This window comes from Anarhichas minor, unplaced genomic scaffold (assembly GCF_050575085.1).
Source record: "Anarhichas minor isolate MPS153535 unplaced genomic scaffold, ASM5057508v1 ptg000045l, whole genome shotgun sequence".
NCBI classification, from domain to species: domain Eukaryota; kingdom Metazoa; phylum Chordata; class Actinopteri; order Perciformes; family Anarhichadidae; genus Anarhichas; species Anarhichas minor.
Window position 1 is genome coordinate 5,682,496 of NW_027466491.1, and position 20,378 is coordinate 5,702,873.

At 43.9% G+C, this 20,378-nt stretch overlaps 1 protein-coding gene across 1 annotated transcript in view; it reads left to right on the forward strand.

The window, feature by feature from the left end:
• The first annotated feature begins 552 nt into the window (after window positions 1-552).
• pcloa (piccolo presynaptic cytomatrix protein a) overlaps window positions 553-20,378 on the forward strand; it is a 49,805-nt gene continuing 29,979 nt past the window's right edge. The window contains exons 1-4 of the mRNA XM_076111741.1: window positions 553-764; window positions 2,881-4,192; window positions 5,609-6,643; window positions 18,105-18,302. Coding sequence (XP_075967856.1) covers window positions 553-764; window positions 2,881-4,192; window positions 5,609-6,643; window positions 18,105-18,302 — 2,757 coding nt within the window. The remainder of the gene's footprint in view (window positions 765-2,880; window positions 4,193-5,608; window positions 6,644-18,104; window positions 18,303-20,378) is intronic.

Genomic DNA, 20,378 nt, shown 5'->3' on the forward strand with positions numbered 1-20,378 from the left:
GCTAGAATGGTGGCGTAAAACTCGAACTGATTTTTTTTCAGTGAAGCTTTGAATTGTGTTCCGCTCATCTGGTATATACGACCTACATACCTATTCATTGTGTAGTAGTAGGCTATACTGTGTATGCAAGCATCACTGTCTTCATTGTGTCTGTTAATTGTAGGTTATATATTATGTAGTTATTTTTTCCCCCAATGTCTTTAAACTGAACAATTACATTAATGCCATCTAATAAAATGATTTTATTTTGTAAAACCTACCGGAAACCACCTTCTGTGACTGTGAGCAATAGTAAGACGGAGACCCCCTCACGGAAAACTGTGGTGACTGTGGTGTACGTACAGCTGCAGAGATGCGCGACACAGAAAAACAAGGAGAAACGAGGGAAATGGAGGGACAGCACATGGAAGGACAATAACCACTGAAAATAAACCATCTGAGATGCTTCGAGACACCGAGGGACACCGTGTTCGCTGCGCGCTTTGGACATAAAAACGCGGAGACGGCTCGGATCCTACATTGATCCGAATACAGGGACGGGAGGGGTCGATCATGGGGAACGAAGCGAGCCTGGAAGGAGGCGAAGGGCCGCCGTCTGGGCTACCAGAGGGTCTGGCACCTGACGGGAAGGGCGGCTTCGTCCGGGTCCCCGATGGGACTCCGGTCAACCTGAGTGAACTCAGCGAGGAGCAGCGGAGGCAGCTCGCCGCGGCGATGTCAAGGGCGCAAGGCAGGCAGCCCGGAGGCGCAGCAGCTGCACGAAGGCAGGGCTATATTCAGCAGCATTTTATTTTTGATGCACTTAAAATATCCACACTAACCCGGCTGTGATACGTGAGAGAGAACGAGTGGATGTGTTGTGGTAGTGTGAAGCATCATTTGGAAGATGCTGTAAGGAGGCAGCGAGCTCGTTCACGCCCATGTTTGAGCCTTTCATCCGCGCCAAGAAATGATTCTATTCTTAGAGCTCACCGTAATGGATTATCATTAACATCTGATACTCTGCATAACAAAAAAAAAAAAAATAATCAATTGATTGTCTCGTTGTGTAGGCCTACCCTGTTTTACATGGATGCACAGACCTCTTTTTAGCTGCTCGCTATACGATGATTCTCTAAGACTTGAGGTGTGAAATCAGTCTGAAATGGTGAATGGTTAATCAGTGTCCACGGTTTGTCTCTCAGTGTGAGATCAGAGAGTAAGAGACACACCTCCAGTATTTGTGCGAACATTTCGAAATGCCTGCTGGGTAAGAAAATCTGTCGTGCACAGTGGTTTTTTTTTCGCCCCCCCCCCCCCTACCCATCTGAACGACGCTTGGACACCCACCGTAACATTGGCCGCTACCCTAATCAGCTGTGTATCCGCTCTCTAATATTGCCTATCAGACTCTCTACTTACTCCTCAGCATTTCGCATTCGTTGGATTTAAATCGGTTGCGTGGGAAATGTGCTATGTTGTGGAGGGGGAGGTAGAAAGCTGCCAATGAAAACAATATATGCCAATTCCATTGTGCTTCAGATGTGAATGTTACTCAGATAATAGTGAAAGATCCCTCGATATCCGATAAGGTGACATAATGTGCGGTACTGCTAATTGGCTCCAATTGGGGAGACATGTTATTTATATCTGAGCTAGAGATGGGGGGGGGGGGGGGGGGGGGGGGTGCATTAATATTAATATGACTATAAATAGAACAGCAGCATTAATGTCATCAGTCCAGGCTTCCCTCCTGCTGCTTTCTGATTTAGTTTTGTCGGGTTTCATAGTATTCTGTCGAGATATCGGATATCCTGGAGTCTGGTCGCTGTCCATGGTGCTGAAATACACTGCTGCTGTGCGAGGTGCTGAAAAGCAACCCGCTGCAGTGGACGGGCCAATAGCGGGGACATTGCAACACCACTACTGCTTACAACGTTTTCCAGGCTCTTACCATGCATAGTCTTGTATTACTCAGTGCTCACTATAAAACATAATCAAATGCTGTTTTCATTACAGCATTAAACTTTATTGCCACATAATGTAATTTATCTCACACGTAATGGCAGAAGCACCAGGGACTTTCAGACAGCAGCCTAAGAAACCACTAGGTCTGTATGTTGCATACACACAGCATCATACAATAACAAAGCATTTAGCCCATTAGTCCGTTGATGCATTTCGCGAAGGATCCCGTTGACTTTCACGCTTGTGCCTATAGCATGTGTGTGTAGGTTGTGTATGTTGCCTCTCAGTCTGAGCTAACAAAGATGTCTCAGCTTACCCTCATGGAGGCGAGCATTTCCCTTTCTATCTCAATGATCCACACTCCATGTCATTCAGCGGTAGTCACTTTCCTTTCAGCTTCACCCCAGGGCTGCTATAGCTACACACTCTGTGTTCACTGATGTGTTGAAAGGCCCCGATATTAACAAAGAGCTAGTTCTATGGCCTTAACTTAGCACAATGAAGCTTCAGTAGAAGCAGATGAGTTAGTAAACAACCTAAGCAATATTTTTTGAGATGGTAAAATAGTACATGCATTACAAATACTACATTACTGATACTTTGTTAATTTATTTCAGACAGCATGAGTGATGTGTTTGTTTGAGTATCTAATAATACTATTTCAGCCGAAAGAGAGATTTAGGTTGTAGTCTTCATGAGCTTGATCGCCATCAAACAAATTATAGGGGCAAATGAAGGGAAGAGGTAAAGGAGCTAAAGTATATTTCATTAAAAGTTGGGCCTGTTTTTATTTTGGCGCTGGGTCAGCTGTTGCTGCTGAGTTGGTTTAGATTTGGCTTATACAATGTTGTCACATTGCCAAAGAAAACACAAATCAACAATAGCAATAAAAGCCGTGCTAACAAAAACTGTCTCTGTTTTTCTGTTTTTCAGAACATCAGAATCTGATACCCATCTGCGTTCCCAGCAGGTAGGGGCCTCCAGGGGCCCTACAGGTCTCAGTAAGAGTCGAACTGTAGACGCCTTCAACCAGGGTCTACCTGGCAAGCCCACACCGGGCCGCAGCCCCTCGTCCCTCAGCCTTTTTGAATCCAGATTCCGGCAGGAGCCAAAAGACCCAGAGACCAAGTCGTCCGGCATGTTTGGATCCAGCTTCCTCAGCGGGGCCAACCCCCTCAGTGCTGTGTCATCTATGACCTCCTCTGTCTCCTCCTCCATATCCTCCATGGGCGATACTGTCAACATCCCAAAGTTTGGACTATTTGGGGATGAGGATGAGGGAGATGTATCTACAACATCTGATTCCAAGCAAGGAGGAAAGCCACCAGGCAAGGGCCCTCAGCAAGGGCCAGGTCCAAAGGGACCACAACAGGGAGGACCTCCGAAACAGGGTCAGGGCCCTCCTGGACAGGGGCCAAAGCCAGGTCAAGTACCCCCTGGGCAGGGACCCAGGCAAGGTCAGGGACCACCAAGCCAGGGACCCAAATCAGGCCAGGGTCCTCCTGGCCAAGGACCCCCTGGGCAAGGACCCAGGCAAGGTCAGGGTCCACAAGGCCAGGGTCCTCCTGGCCAAGGACCCCCTGGGCAAGGACCCAGGCAAGGCCAGGGACCACCAGGCCAGGGTCCACCTGGCCAAGGACCCCCTGGGCAAGGACCCAGGCAAGGTCAGGGTCCACAAGGCCAGGGTCCTCCTGGCCAAGGACCCCCTGGGCAGGCCCCCAGGCAAGGACAGGGACAACCAGGCCAGGGGCCCAAATCTGGCCAAGGTGCTCCTGGCCAAGGACCCCCTGGGCAGGCCCCCAGGCAAGGACAGGGACAACCAGGCCAGGGGCCCAAATCTGGCCAAGGTGCTCCTGGCCAAGGACCCCCTGGGCAGGCCCCCAGGCAAGGTCAGGGTCAACCAGGCCAGGGACTCCCAGGGCAACAGAGCCCCAAACCAGGTCAAGGACCACCAGGTCAAGGACCACCAGGTCAGCAAAAAGGTGGACCCCCTCAACAAGGACCTGGGAAGCCTGGACCCAAACAGCAAGGGCCACCAGGCCCTGGGGCTCATCCTGGAGAACCAGCAAAGAGTGGAGGTCCTCCTTGTCAGCAGGGGGCTGGAAAGCCCGGAGGTGGACTCTGTCCACTGTGTAAGACCACCCAGCTGAACCTTGGGTCTAAGGACCCACCTAATTACAATAACTGCACTGAGTGTAAGAACCAGGTCTGCAGCCTCTGTGGATTCAGCCCCCCAGACTCAGCGGTAAGTGATTGTTTTTTTTTCTTTTCTTTTCAAAGTTAGAAAAATCTTTCTCATTTCTTCAATAAGCTGCTCGGTATACTGGCATTCATCTAATAATACACAAGAGAGACCATGTCATTGATGTCAGGGGCATGAAAGGTCACACATTATTAAATTGTGTGTTTTTGAAATATCAATTCTCTTTGCTCAATCCACATTATTCTGCAAAAATGTAATCCTAAAAGGTTATTAAATCTATATTCAGACTAAGATGTCGTTTTTCCCGCAAAAATCAACATGAAATTACTTTGTGACATAGAGAGAGAGAATTCTCAAAAAAGGTCAAACTGTACCATAACAATTGGAAACAATGGAAATGATTGAAGATTTGCATGTTTAAAATGAATAAACAATAAGATTTAAAAAATAAGACCACGTATGTATTGTACTGTATTGTTGAATCCAAGACACACTAGCCTGTTAGCAGCATATTGCTGTTCTCAGAGCCAAGCAAAGGGACTGCATCTCATAAGAGAGGCAGCATTTGAGGAACAGAGGGACCATATGGACCCAGGGAATGTTGATCAAGGTGACTCATGTCATGGCCACAGGAAGATACTGTGCCAGCCTGTGACGACACTCGGTCACACATGATTACAGCACAGCAGAATGACTGGTTCCTTCTGCTCGAGCCTCTTCTCGAGATTTATAATGATACATGTCAAAGTTGGGGTTATTTCTTTGGCAGATCGATCACTTCAGGAATTTGTCGATTTTGAATTCAGAATAATGTCTCTACAAAGTAAATGCTATATTTGCAGTTACAGTACCAATATACACATTGTTCTGTTCTCGATAGTGATCAAATTGTCAACATTGGCCCTTTTAAACACTGTGGTTTGCACACAGTGGAAACTGAGATGCACTGTGCGCGTAACAAAGAGCACAGCGGTGTAGCCAGGCTTTTCTGGGATCATGTGCTGTATGGTCAGAACAAAGGCAATACAATGCAACTGTTTACAATGGTCTAACATGTACAGTACCTCTAATAAATGAAGGAAAATGATACATGAGTAGTATTTGCCTTTCTGCTAACAGACTTTGTGTTATTGCTGAATTGAAACAATTATGCAGAAAAAACAAACAAATAATATACATGTTTATTTTTTCCTTATTAGTATTTACTGTTTGAATTCTCTCATGTTAAAAGAAACAATTTGCAAAGAGAAAACAGGATTCAACATCATTTGAAACACTAATTAGTGGACAAGTCTCTGAATTTGTCTTTATTTTACGCTAAACAAAAATAAAACGGGTATTTTAGGGATTTAATTGGTTATGCTTGCCTGTGTTTATCCTATAATTACACATGCCATTGATGAACAGTGTGGAAATGTGTTCCAGTCAAATCTAACCCATCTTTTGTTTTATGCATAGGGTAAAGAGTGGTTATGTCTAAACTGCCAGATGCAGCGAGCGATGGGAGGTATGGATCCCCCCGGCATGACAAAACCCAAACAAGGCTCGGCCCCGCCCTCGCCCCAGAGACAGGCACCTGGCAAGCCTGGCAAGCTGCTGATAAAGCAGCAGAGTACTACCGACCAAGGGTTGACGCCGCCAACCACACCGAGGCAGAAATCCCCAGGTCCTACTTCTCCTGGACCGCTTTCCCCCGGCTCCTCATTGGGGGGATCCCCCAAGATTGACCCCAAGACAGGCAGACCCATCCAGCCAAAGTCCAGTCCACAGCAGTCTCCAGCTAAAGCCAAACAGGAGTCCAGCTTTTTTGGGAGCTTGGGAGGTATCAGTCTGGGAGGCTTAACAGACTCCAAACCTCCTGCGTCTGCTTCACAAGCTGCCGAGTCCGTAACAGGGAAACTGTTTGGTGGGTTTGGTGGCTTGATGGAATCGTCGAAGCCTCAAGTGCAGGCTGCGCCAAAGCAGGAGGAGTCAGTGGCTGGGAAGTTGTTTGGAGGTTTTGGAGGGTTGACAGAATCAGCAAAACCTCCCGCTGCTGCTTCTCAGATGTTCAGCTTTGGATCGTCGTTCTTGAGTTCAGCCACCAATCTTGTCTCTGGAGAGGTCGAGAAGGCAGCGGTTTCTCCACCTGGGTCGCCGCCAGACTCGGAACCAGGTTCCCCTCTGGATTCTGGCCCCGGCTCACCACCTGAGTCCCCGTTCTCTGCTCCTGGGTCTCCTCCTGATTCGGACTCTGCTCCTGACACCCCACCTGCTAAGTCCAAGAAACCCCCCAGAACCATTTCTGTGGAGCAGGAAGAGAAGACATCAGCAGCTAAACCAGCACCTGCACCTGCACCTGCACCTGCCTCAACAGCAAAGGGAAGCTGCCCCCTCTGTAATGTGGAGCTGAACGTTGGATCAGCAGACACGCCCAACTACTGCTTGTGCACCAAGTGCAAGAAGACAGTTTGCAATCTTTGTGGATTTAATCCTACTCCCCATTTAGGAGAGGTAAGAACTACCGTTTTCTTAAACACCACAGATTGTTGTGCTTTCAACACAGTACTCCTACCAGTAATTTATGCAATCCGTCTTGTATAAATAGAACGCCAACATCCTCATTGAAATAGGTCACTTAAAGATAACATCAGGAGTTTTCAGCTCTGTGTTTTTCCCCACTAGCATCTTGCAAAGCACTCTGAAAAGAGGATAGCATGTTATTAGTTGTAATAAGTTCATTAGTTTACCCCAAATAGACTGTAACAACATCTGCACACATTTCACCACTGAATAAGTGGATGTGGTCACTTATGCTGCATTTTAAAATGGCAGTCTCATTACTATCAAGCTTTCGTTAGTGGAGAGGTGGGCCAGAGAGATAATTTAGGTTGTTTAAATGGACGTCAAAGAGGACACTTGACTCTGAAACTGAATACCCAGCATGTGTGTGTACGGTGTATATATGTGACCATGTCTGCATGTGTGTATTCTTGTTTGGCTGAATGCACAAATTCCTTATTAACTGGTCTTTTGTAGGGAAATCGAATGCACGCTTGAGTGATTTGTGTGATGCTTGCTCGTTCGCTTGTGCGTGTTTGTGGATATGAGATTGTGTCCGTTCATTGTCTCAGCTTAATAACGACGTGGAAACCAAACACTTTTGGCCTGCTTATCTCCGGAGGTGTGGGGACCGGTTTGCTGGTGTTACCGTAGTGTTTTGTCTCGTATGGATGCAACTTCACAAGACTGCGTTGAGTTCCACAGAGCAGAAGGTACTCCGTGGTGTAGGATCAGTACATTATGGGAATCGAGGCCAAAACGTGTTTTCAGTCGAGTGGTTCCTCAGCATGTAGGCAAAACATATTCACATATGCTGCACACATTTATTATTTCATACAATATATCTTAGTTGTCTACATGCCACTCTTAATCCTCTTGACATGGTCATGCGAGTCAGGGCACAATCACGTGTTTGTCCAGCAGCAGCTCTATCCTATCACGTGTCAACTACTTTGCTAGCCGGAGGTTCAAGTGTGCCTTCCTTTAGTAATCTGCTGTGTATTTCTGGAGTCTTCCGGAACAGCGAATTTAACTAAGCTTGGAGTGGACTCCACCGTATCAATGTAGGAAATCAATTCAACCAGACGCTTGTTACCTTAGCTTAGCTTCAAAACTGAAAAGAGGGTATTTCATTGTCTCAGAGCACTAACTTTCTGGAGTGTCGGACATAACCCTTAAAACAGTGAATTGTGTTTTTGTACAAACAAAGAGCGTGTTATTTAGTGTGTTATTTAGTGTGCTTTAGGGGTGCTGGTTGGCTGATGTTGTTATCTTTGGACTGAGCCAGGCAAAGTGTTTCTGCCCGTTTCCAGTTTTAGTGCTAAGCTAAGCTAACCGGCTGTTGAAGCTTTATATTTACCGTACTGTTTGACATGCCAGTATAGCATGTATCCTGCAAATTGAAAAGTTAGAATGACCCATGTCTCTATTGTAGTTGCGTTATCGGTTATTGGTGTGAGTGTTTATTATATGATCACTGTGAAATACAGCAATGCATGTTCTACATATTATTAAATTGTCCCCTGCACCGCCGCTTCAGCACCATTTCAAAACAAGATGGCCGCCATTTGTTTACAGTCGTGACAGCACTAATAAAGACTCAAGTTATTTTCATTTTTCGGATTCTTGTCCTTTTCTTCAGCTCCTAATTTCACATGCTTGCAGGGATAATGAGGAGCTGAAGTGCACAATCACTTAATTGAGGCCAAGCATGGGGAAAAATGTAATTATGCTGGAGAAATGGGCATCCAAGCCACTGATGCTCTAATTGGATATAGATCCTTCAACACCATCTTGTCTTAAAGCCAGAACGTCAGCTCAGTCTTGTTTTTAAGAATGATATTGGTACAAGAAGGATGAATCATCTTGGACTCATCTCGAACTACATACAATTTAAGAAGTACTAATATTAATAAAGGGTTAGCTGAACTAGAATAGAACGAGTTCTGGAGAATTGCTATGGGAGACATACAGACATTCACAACACCTCGGTTGAGTCATCTCCTTACGCACTGTGCCTCGCTTCTGTGTCATTCGCTGCCATAATGTCGGCTGTCAGTAGGGGTTCACTTGCTGACGCATGTGAGTGGGTCAGAGTGTGTGTGTGTGTGTGTGTGTGTGTGGGCACTGAGCATTATGTTTTATTTGCAAGACTATTGCACTTCCAAGTTGGGTATGACTGAGACTGGGCAGGCTGGTGTGAGCTTGCATAATCTAGGTGTGTTGCTTGATTGATTCATCACTACAATATGAGTGTGAACATGAAGCTTTTTGGGGATCTATTTAGCTAAAGTTCTATGTGTCTTCCAATTAAAACACTAAAGGTTAGGCATGCAAAGCGTACGAATACGTGTGTAGGCGTAATCTCTGTTTCTCAAAAGGATTTAAAGGGCAACGGGAGTATCTGTGCGTGATCCTTATCAATATGAGGCGTGGAAATAGCCACCCCAGAAGGAAAAGCACTCACCTTCATGGGTTCTTTCTTTCTTTTTTTCCTTCCGTCCTTCCTCTTTTATGTCCTCGTTCTCTGTATCCTTTAATCATTATAAGGCCTAAGGGAGACACACTTAATACCAGTGTTTTTTTGGTGCTTATCCTCCTCTCAAGCAGTGTTTTCTCTGTGTCAGACTCTCCCTCAGTGGTGCTATCCCTATGCCTTTCTCACTGTCGCTCCTTTTGATGTAGGGAAAGTCTGTACTGTAGATGTGTGTGTCTAGTGCTGCTCAGCGATGGTAGTGCAGTTCAGATCCATGTCATGTTGCCCTTATCAGTAATGAATGTGCTCGTCGGCGAAGCCTTACGTAAAATGGGAGAAGCACCCCTTTGCTAACAAGCACAAATTAAAGTATCGTGGATCATCTTCACCAAGGAGAACCGACTAACCGACTTTTGGGTAACGTTGGAATTATGCATAGTTGAAGTGTTGGGTTAAGTCACACAGTAACTAGTTAAGGTTAGGTATAGTTCTCCAGTGAATGAATGTATGTGAATTCACTGTGTTGCACGTTTTGTTGGTCGGCTCATGTCTTGCACGTCCTCACGTCTGTGTGGCTTGATGCCCTAACACCCACTCAATACGTGGTGTTTCCTGTGTCTTCCTCCCTCATTGTTATTCTGTGGTGGTGCCCACAGAATAACAAAACCCTGCCATAGTCTGAACCTTCCAGAGTCTGCACTGGCAGATAAAGCATGCTCTACGGTCATACATACAATACACATATATGCATATGCAGAAATACCAGCCTTTGGTATCATCTGTCATACACACTGACAGTCAAGGCCCTCTCAAAACCTCTCCTCTTTACTAAATCTATAACATCTTGCATATACTGTATCATTTGTGATATGAATCTATTGGTTACTCTGGTTTGATTACTAACTGTGTGTAAATGGTGGTTAGTCTGTATCTGGTCCATAGAGCCCAGTTGCCTCACAGCTCCGCCATCACATGCCCAGGAGGCTGAAGTGACATGAAATAGTCACAGCCACTAAAAAAGCTTCAGAGGGGGGAACACAAGCTACTGCAGGGCATCTTTGTCTCTCTCCCTCTCTCCCTCTCTCCCTCTCTCTAGGCTATTTTGTGTGTACCCTCTTTAATATTTCCTCCTTTTGAAAAGCACCAGGCAACCCACAGAGTCCCGGACATGGCCACCTTAGAAGGCTCGAAATGGATGTTATTTTTAGACACTAAGGTGTTTTGTGTGTGTGTGTGTGTGTGTGTGTGTGTGTGTGTGTGTGTGTGGGTGGGTTTAATACTCTCTGTCTGAAGTAATTTTGTTAATTTGGCAGTGTGAATGCTGGTACATGAATAGAGATGTTCTGCATTATATTCATGTTTTGCCTGAATGATTGCATACACAAGGTAAATTAGTACTGTCTTGTTTTCCCTATTTACCAGGTCCAAGACCTTCTTCAAGCTGTGACAAGTGGTTTAACATTGTTTTAGAAATTGCTACGATTGAAATGAACTGTCCTCAGGCACTGCAGACGGTTCATTGTCTTCCTTTTTTTTTTTTACACAGCTCCCCCTCTAGCTTCACTCCAGAATGATTTCCAATCATCCCCTCTCTAATTTACTGGTGCATGCATGCTTAGCAACGACATTTTAGCCACTGAGCCTTTAGCGCCAAGAAGGGGGGGAAAAAAGCCAAGACATCATGTGTGCCAGCACTGAGCCCTGTTGAGACAGAGAGGCAAGGACAGGCAGGCAGAGACACACAGACACTTGAAAACACACACATTCTGGCACCGGCCTCATGTCGTTAGCACAGGCTGTTGTATTTACACCCTGGCTGTTGCTGCTCTCTGCCCCTTGAAAACAGGCTTTACTAGAGTGACAGGAGAGTTTCTTATTTGAGTTGAAAAGGCAGGTGGGCTTTGAAGGATGCAGTGTCTGACTCTGACTTTCTTCCTAAAAGTTGATATTCAATAAGTGCGGCCAACAGCAGAGCCTGGATTAGGAAATGGCTTCGCTTCCAAAAATAATTTCCATGCATTCAAAAATCTGAGAGGGAAATGGATTAGCTTTTTTCCACGTTTAAAGTAATGCCTTTCATCCTTATTGGATAGAATATGGTAAAGGCAGTGCAGCTGGAAGGCACTTGTTGGATTTACAGATTGAGACAAATAGACAAGATCCTTGATCACAAACTGCCCCTTTTTTATTCATTTATAGATTAGGTGTGAAGTCACCAAATACACAAATGCATCTTAGCTGAAAACCATACACTATGTAAAAGAGATGTAGAATGACTAACAAACACACAAGTCACATGTGACTGTATAGTGGAGGAAGGGCATGCCCAGAACCGAGGAGAGAAGAGACGAGATAGAATACTGTGACACAAAGAGAAGTCCAACAGGGAGACGAAAAGGGTGGGGGTGTCACAAGGGATATGGGTGCCGGCCATTGCTGCCCTAAGCAGTGCAGACTATGACAACCTGACTGTTTTGGTTTGTCGTAGCACTCGTGACTCGCGCCTGTGAGTCACATTAGCAGCACCTGTAGGCAGAAATAATGTCAGGCTAAAACATCTGGTGAAGCAAAAATTTTAACATCACACAAGACTTTGTGAGAGTACGTGAAGTGGCATATTCCATGTGAATATGCAGTAAATGACACACGTGAAAGTATATAATATATGGACAGTAGTTAGCATAACATGCTAGTTGCAGTTAAAAGAAAACACAGCCCCTTTTCTCTCAGTCGGTATCTCCAAATCTTAATGCCATATCTCCTTTAAGCCCGACCTTTTGTCTGAATGGAGAAGGGTGTGGCACTCTTCCTCCCCCTTCCCTGTCTTTTTCTCTCCCCTTGTGTCCTCTCCCCTCTTCTGGCGCTGTTCCTTTCTCCACCTGCACAGAGGAACTTAGTCGCGGAATCGCTTTATGAAGTAACTGCTCATTATACACTATGATGTGTACCAGGAACTGAAAAACAAGCAAATACACACAGCCCAAGGCATCTTATCACCTTGTTGGCTAAAGTGTTAGCAAACAACTGACAATAGAGACAAAGCAAAATTAGCATCATATAGCTAATGTGTTTTGATTATAAAAGTATTGATGAATGGATCTCTTAACAGGTAGAATAACAGGGATTTGAGGTGGCCTTTCAGACTGATTATGCATACATTGATTGTGCTGTATGGCTCTTTGGATAAAAGTGCCCATAGTGTGACATATGATACGTAAGCTGACTGGTGGACTAGAAGCTGGAGCCAACACTTTTTTTTTTTAAACTAAAGATCCTTCATAGCCATTGACAGAGGAAAGAAAAGCATCTTAAATTCTTTGCGTGTCTCAGACAAAACGTAACTTCTTCTCTCTCCGATGGGAAGCTGACACATGCAGACAGATCATGAGGTGTGTTGTAGATAAACGAACACAGATGCAGACAGAACATGCCCTTAATCCCTGAGCTCAGAATATACATAGGCAATCTCTCACACCTCTTGCTTTGTGTCGGATCCATTTTCTAAATATAGACTTATACAAACAAACCGTTTTCACTCACCTGGCATTGGAACATCAATCCACAATGTAGCAACATAGCCTGAAACACTTGTCAAGGCTGAGAGAACATTCCGGCTCTTGTTCCTCATCTGACAACTTTCAGTAGAGTGAAATATTTGTATGTATAATCGATAATTAACTTTTTAATTTGATTTATTCAACTTCCCCGCTCAGATTTGCTGCTTATTTTTGGAATTTTGGAAGCCCATTCCTCCAGCCTTAAGGCTATCACTGCTCACATAACATTTATCACATTAACACATAAGCATGGACCACTGCAAAAGCGTGCATACAGCACATTGAACCCGAGATGGGGACATCTATAACAGTGGGACATTTATTAGAACAAAGATCTTTTTTGGCTTGCAGAGGAGCTGATGCTGTGATGTTCTGCTTGTCTGGTGCATTATAATTAAGTTGGCCACTCAGCCACAATCATCAATGAGAAAAGGGCAACGACTTCCAGACTTAACTTTTAGCGACAGCAAAGTGACTTGAGCTTTCAGAAAGGTAACTAGTCTTTCAACAGCGTCTTGTGTTTTATTCGCTCTGGCAGATGCGGTCAGTCCTCCTTCCCTTTGGACAGATATCACGCAACTTGAGATCTGCCGGACCAATTACAACCGTTTATCTTATATGGGGCGTGTTCGGGACAAATATCATCAAGAGGTGTGCCGTTGATACAGTTTCGAAAACAATTAAGGAACAATTGTGGAACTTTCTGTTGAAGCTGCTAGCGGTCAGCATTGAACACACTGCACAGTATATTTTTTAAAGAATAACAATAAACTGCCGACATACGACAGGATTTTGCACAGAAGTTCACCTAGAAGCAGGACAGGACGTTGTGCCACTATATATGTAAGTGACGTCAGCTAAATGCCCAATCTGTATGTTAACATTTTAAGGTCTATATTTGGCATTCATCACAAACTGCAGCTTGTCCTGACTTCCCGGCTATTGATTAACCGATTTACACAGTGATAATGTTAAGCTTGTTGGTAGGAGCTAGTGTTGAGTCACCACCAAAGACCATTAAGCTCCTTCTATTCTACTGCTTCACCCTTTACCTCACTACACCATGCTCCTTTTCTCCAACTGTCCTTTGTTTCATCCTGTTTGCTTCTCCCTGCTTCCCTTTTGTTCGTCATCTTGCTTCTCTCTCCTCCTCCTGTTTTTCTCGTGCTTCTCACACACCATTATCACCCTTGTTTGTGCATGTCCTCGCATTTATTCTACCTCTCTCCTCCTCCATCCTCTCATCTGCCTTAATCCATCTGTACCATCGTCCTCTAGATCCTCTATTTCTCCCTCTGTCGGTGCCAGGCTTTGTCTATATTTAGATGGGACCCCTAGTCTTAATAAAAGAGCTGCACCGACCTTCACAACACTCCAATCCCCAGTTGGAAACAATAACCGAACATGGGCAATGGCGACAACCCATCTTGTCTCAATATCTGGTTGCCGTCTGCGGTTCTCAGTTAGTCTCCTTTCCGTGTCCTTGGAGGATGTTTGAGATGGATGCAAAGTTGGAGATGAAAGAGAGATGGAAACACTCAAACTGAATCTGTCCTTATCCATTCGTGTATAAGCTTGCATGTTGTTTGAGAAAAGCCATGTGGGAAGAGAGGGAGCAAGTTGTCATTTCCTACTAAATATTTCAAGCTTTTCATCTGGGTATATGTATGACATCAACACCGTCACAAACTCATCTCTGTGGGTGTTGGTGGGTGTCAACTTTTTTTGGTATCCATTCACATGTGATACTAGAAAACACCCTTGGAAGATGGTGATGTGAGCGAGTGACACCCCTGCTTTTATGAATCATCCACACTGCTGTTTGCAGAACTCATCACAGCAGATAGACAGGAACGCACACAGGCATGTCACTTTTTATTTGACAGCTTGTAGTATAAAAGTTAGTGTTAATTACAAGGCAAGGCTGCAAGATAAGTGTACCATCCATGCTAATATAGACCCTGTGGATCCCCTCAATAAATGTAATGTAATAAATGGGTGTGGTGAACTGGTGATACATCTTCTCCGGTGACAAAATAAGACAATTCTTATAAAGACAGTTCTAACTAGGGCTGCAACTAATGATTTCCGTCATCATTTAATCTGTTCATTCATTTTAGCCATGTTAGCAGCGTGCAATACGGGCAATGTAGGTTTGTCGGTAGGTTGATCCACATCTTTTGTCTAGATGGAAATTTCTAATTCTAATATTTGATAGACTGCGATGAAATTTTGTGGAGGAATTCATGGTTCCCACAAAAATGAACCCTAATAATCACCGCCCCCAAAATACTTATATGTATTTTAGCAAAATATTTGAACAACTATTGACCTTTGGGGTAATTTATTCCCCTTTCCTGTGTTTTTGTGTCACATCGCTATCGGATCCAAAAGCGCTTCGTCAATATTTTTTTTTTTGTGGATGGTTTGGAAATTTGGTACAGCAATTCATGTCCCCTGGGGAGGAATAATAATAACTTTGGTCATCCCCTTACTATTTATCAAGCACCATCATCAAGTGAAGTTTCTTTTTCCCAATACACTGTTTTATGGCGAAATACCTGCAGAACTAATGACAATCCACCCAGCCGTACTTTGTGTAGTAACGAGCAAATGTAGGCATGTTAACACGCTAAACTAAAATGGTAAACCTGTTAAATATTTGCCCGCTATACATTACTATGTTAGCATTGCCATTTTGAGCAGGTTAGCATTGGGCTCAAAGCACCATTGTACCCAGGTACGCTGGAGCATGGCTGTAGACAAAGCTGGAAGCTGGAAGTCACAACAAGTTGGTATTTTTACTCATTAAATCAATAATATAATTGATTATCAATCTGTACATTAAATTAAAAGTTTTTTCCATCCCCATGTATTATTAGGTATAAAGTGATCCAAGCTACCTGGGAAGGTAAACACTGAAATCTGAAATGATTTGGTTTCTGGGTGTTGAAGTCAGAGCTGCCAAAGCTGTAACTTTAAGTGAAGCCAGGAAGACACTCAATGACTTGATGGCTTTTCAGGGTCATTGCTGTTGTAAGATGTGTCTGTATGAACTACATTGTAGATGGCCACTTAGCAGTAGTGAGCTAAAGTAACATATCTGCTTTAACAGGGATGTTGGTCCAAATAACTTAAAAAGGGGTGACTTAGCACTGCACAGCAGCTAAAGGAAACGCAACTGACCAAGTGTTTTTTAGGGAGGGGTAAACGCTTTAAGTGTGGCTGTTGTGATGTGTTGATAAAGTCGGTGATGACTAGCTCTGAAGTGGCTGCGGCTGACCGGCTGTCTGACTGAGTGGGTTTTTTAGCTTTTCGTATCTGGCGGCCATCTCTCCGGCTCTCAGTGCCTGGTCTCTCTGGTTTAACTGATAGAGTCATCAAGCTGGAGAAACTCCCATCTCAAGTCCTCCCAGCAAGGATGGATGTTGATAGCGCGTGCTTGCTCACGCACTTGCATCTGTGCTGTGTCCATCATCATGTTTGAGGATTAACTGGATTTCTGTCGAGTTGAGAATGCTCACTAACGTCAGCAAACCTTAGCACAGGCATCTCTGTCATGTTTTTTCTTTTCTTTCGTTGGTTTCCGTCCATGTGTCTGTATCTTTATTTTCTTCCAGATATTAAAATCATCTTCTTTTGTATTTCAAATATTTTGTTGAAAGCATTTGTGGAAAACTTTTGACATTTGCTTGATTTTTTACATTATTTATCAAATAAAATTGGAGAGAGCGAGAGAAAGAGGAAGGAAAAAGAAAACGGTAGAGGGGGAATAAACCCATCGACAGATCTACTTCTTTCTCGCAATGCCACATATACAAATATTTGCCCCGTCAAAACATTCTTGATATCTTTTTATGTTTGGGTACATGCCACTGAGATGTGTATGCAGGTGTGTCATTCTCTCTTGAGTCTAAGCTTTATGTTGCTTAAGCATGGACTGAAACAGGGTGGCTCATGCCTTATTTACCCTGACTTTGCTGCTGCGACATTCCCTCAGTCGTCTTCTTCTATCCTCTGGTCTCCCTCTTTCTTTCTGTGCTTGGAGAGAGGTGGCTTGTCTGCTACATGGCTTAACATGAAGGCTGCGATCTTCTCTGAAACCTGGATTTAGCATAAACCCTGCTGTTAAGCCAGACAAACACATTCATAAGAGACGGGGGTCACAGAGGAATGTTAAAGCACTTGGCAAAATGTGAAATGAGGTGTTTATGTCAGAGTGTTGGAGGATTTGAAAATATGCTGACTATTACCTCTAGCTTCACTGTATGTGTATAAGACAGATTCGTGTTTTCATGTGTGGTTCCCATAATACATGTTCTGGTCTGGTGTCCCCACATTACATAGATAGGTACTGTGTGTGTGTGTGTGTGTGTGTGTGTGTGTGTGTGTGTGTGTGTGTGTGTGTGTGTGTGTGTGTGTGTGTGTGTGTTTGCACCTTCTTCAAATCCCATTATTTTGATTGTTTATCAACACTTTTATAACCACTTAAAGCAAAGCAGTACTGAATATTGAACTCTAATAATAGCTGCACCTCTTGAATTATAGCCCTCTTCAGGGCTTTTGGGGTAGGTAGGTTCCTCTAGAGCCCGCTTTTTAAGTAAGTACCTGGGAATATACAACAATAATAACCTCGCCATGCTGTTAAGGTTCGGGTAAGGACTACATCCCAGGTGATTTTAAAGAGGATTATGGTACTTAAAGAATAAACAGCAGTTGGCAATTCTTTAAATTGGCCTGTATTGTGCCTTAGCGTTTGAATAGAGTTTTAATTGGAACTAAATAAGATGATCAGGGAGCACAGAATTTTGGGAAGCATATTTTCAGTCTTGAATGTAATTGAACTATCAAGTTAGGGTTAAACACAGGTTTAAGGATATGTGTACATTCTACTCTCATGTTTAAAGCATGCTTACACATATGCACACCAAGTTATACAATTATAAAAACACAACATATACATTCAAAGACAGTTTCTCTGTTAAGTCTGCTCCATGAAATGTCTGCACAGGCCACTCAACCCTTTCTGACATGCCTTGGTAAACCCCTGTCCCATTACCATGCATTATGCATAGGCCTGTCTCTTTAAATTCCATAAATGTAAAAGCTTCCCTTGAAATAGAAGCTGTTACACTGGTGCCTTGTCACAGTGACGTTTGAACTACGTACTACATTTAGTCCACGTAACTGTGTTAGAATTAAAATTAAGACATTTTTCAAGAATAATTTCTTGGGGGGAAATTTTCATCAGCGTTGTCATTTCGTGCAATTCAAAACACAATACAACAGTTACAAGCCAGTTAATTATTTTCTAATTTAGTTGTAGAAATCATATTGTAACAAACAACAATTAATATGAATTATTTTCTTTTTCTTACAGAAAGAATGGCTTTGCCTCAACTGTCAGACCCAAAGAGCCATGTCGGGCCAGCTGGGAGACATGCCACCTCCAGCCATGGCTTCCCCACAGAAGCAACCACCTTCTCCTGCTTCCTCTTCTGCCCCTGCCCCTGCTGCTGTAGATAGCAAACCTGTAGTAGAGGCATCAGACCTAACCCCACCAACTCCTGATACCAAGGTAGTACCCGAAACCCTTCCCACACCTGATGCAGTAATTTCACCTCATCATGATGTCCCTCTTTCCGTTAGTGCCCCTCCTTCTGATAGCACCCATCAGGAAATACCACAGTCAATAGAACAAAAAGTAGTGGCAGCTTCAATTTCAGACAGTGTAGCTCAAGGTTTACCTCCAATCCCAGCAGTCAGTCAACAACAGAACAGCTCTGAGGAAATAGCAGAGGACCATCCTCAACGTGAGACAGAGCCATCTGCTGCTGATCAACAAAGTGAAATACCAGCAGTTAAGCAACAACAGAGTAGCTCTGAGAAAGCATCAGAGGACCATCCTTACTCTGAGACAGAGCCATCTAATGTTGAGCATCAAGCACAGAATGTACCTGTCAGTGAAATCCCAGCAGTTGAGCCGCAACAAAGTAGCTTTGAGAATGCGGCAGAGGACTTTTCTCCACCTGTGGAAAGTGAGACACAAAATATATTGACTTATACAGGTTTAGACAAGACAACAGTCCCTACTGAGGTAGGACCAGAGCCAAATCCCAAGATTACTCAGAGTGAGGCTGCTGCTCCCCTGACAGTTGATGAGAAAGTGGAGCCCACTCCAGAAAAGCTTCTGGAGGTGACAACTAATTCAGTTGAGCCCCAACCTGCCTCAATACCAACAACAGTCTCACAGGAAGTCCCTGTTCAGCTCAATCCAAAGCCAGATTCTCCAGCTGCAAATGTAAAAGATGAGACAATAACAGAGCATGCTAAGCCAAGTGAGAAACCCAAGATAGATGAAGCTACTCCAGCATGTCAAACTCCATCAAATAGAGTAGACACAGCTTTTAATGTGGAGCAAACAGAAATCACTACAGAACTTGAGGTTGGCAGTGTAGCACCTGATGTCAAAAATGAAATAACTAAAGAAAAAAAGGTAGAACCAGAACCTATGATAGAAAATCCAGTATGCAGTGAAGGTGCTCCTTCACCTGCAGTTGAGGTTGTAGAAAATGTAGCTCCTGTTGACAATGTTGAAGTCCCTAAACCTGATCAGACCCAGCAAGAATTTACACCAGAGGCAGCAAAATGCATAGAATCTGAGAGTTCTTTAGTAGTGTCAGACAACAAACATCCTGTCTTAGCTTCAGAGGAGGAAAGTCAGGTCAATAAAGTGGAAATTAAACCCATAGATAAAGAGGAGGAGCACACTCCACTTGACCCAGCAGAAAAGTTACCTCATGTTGCTCCGGTTGAAGGAGAAACCAAAGCTCTGGAAGAAGCAATAGAGGAGAAAACCATTGAAAATAAGCAGAAAATACCTGATGAGAAAAAAACAGTTGAGATTGAAACAGTGAAGGGCACTGCTGAAGAAACAATGATTGAGGAGAAACATATTGAAAAAGAAACCATTGAGGAGAGAGCTGTTGAGAAGGCAGGTATTGACAATATATCGTCTAACGGCAAGGCCTTTGAAGAGGAGGAGGTTCAGAAGTATGCAGCTGCAGAGAAGGCAATTGAGGTAAAAGCTGACGAAGAGAAAGCTTTGGAAGAAGAGACAATTGAACAGAAAACAGTTGAGAATGCAAATGACCAGAAACCTCAAAAGGAGAGGATTGATAAAGCTGAATCAAGTCCAGCCCCCTCCTCTACTGAAACAGAGACAGTTTGTCCCGTAATAAAGAAGAAAGAAACAGCAAGAGAGACAGCCCAGACTGCTGCTGAAGAGATCCCAACAGAAGAGATACTGATACATAAAGAGAAAGAACCAGGACCAAAGTATGAGCCATCACCTGCTGAGAATAGCCTTGTTGAGACAGTTTTATTGCCAGAGAAGTCAGAGGAGGAAGAAAAGCTGATGGTCGGAGCAGAGAGTATAGCACAGAAAGAGGAAGAGCAGACACCTATAGAAACAATATTAAAAGCATGTGATAAATCTACGAATGCAGTGGTTACATCTCCTGAACCTCAAGAGCAAGAAAAGGTCAATGTCAAGGAATCAATGCAAAGTTTAGAGAAGGTGTCAACCTCAGCTGTCTTTAGTGAGACGCAAGCCAGAGATAAAGCCTGTGAGAAGAAACTCGTTCAGGAAGAG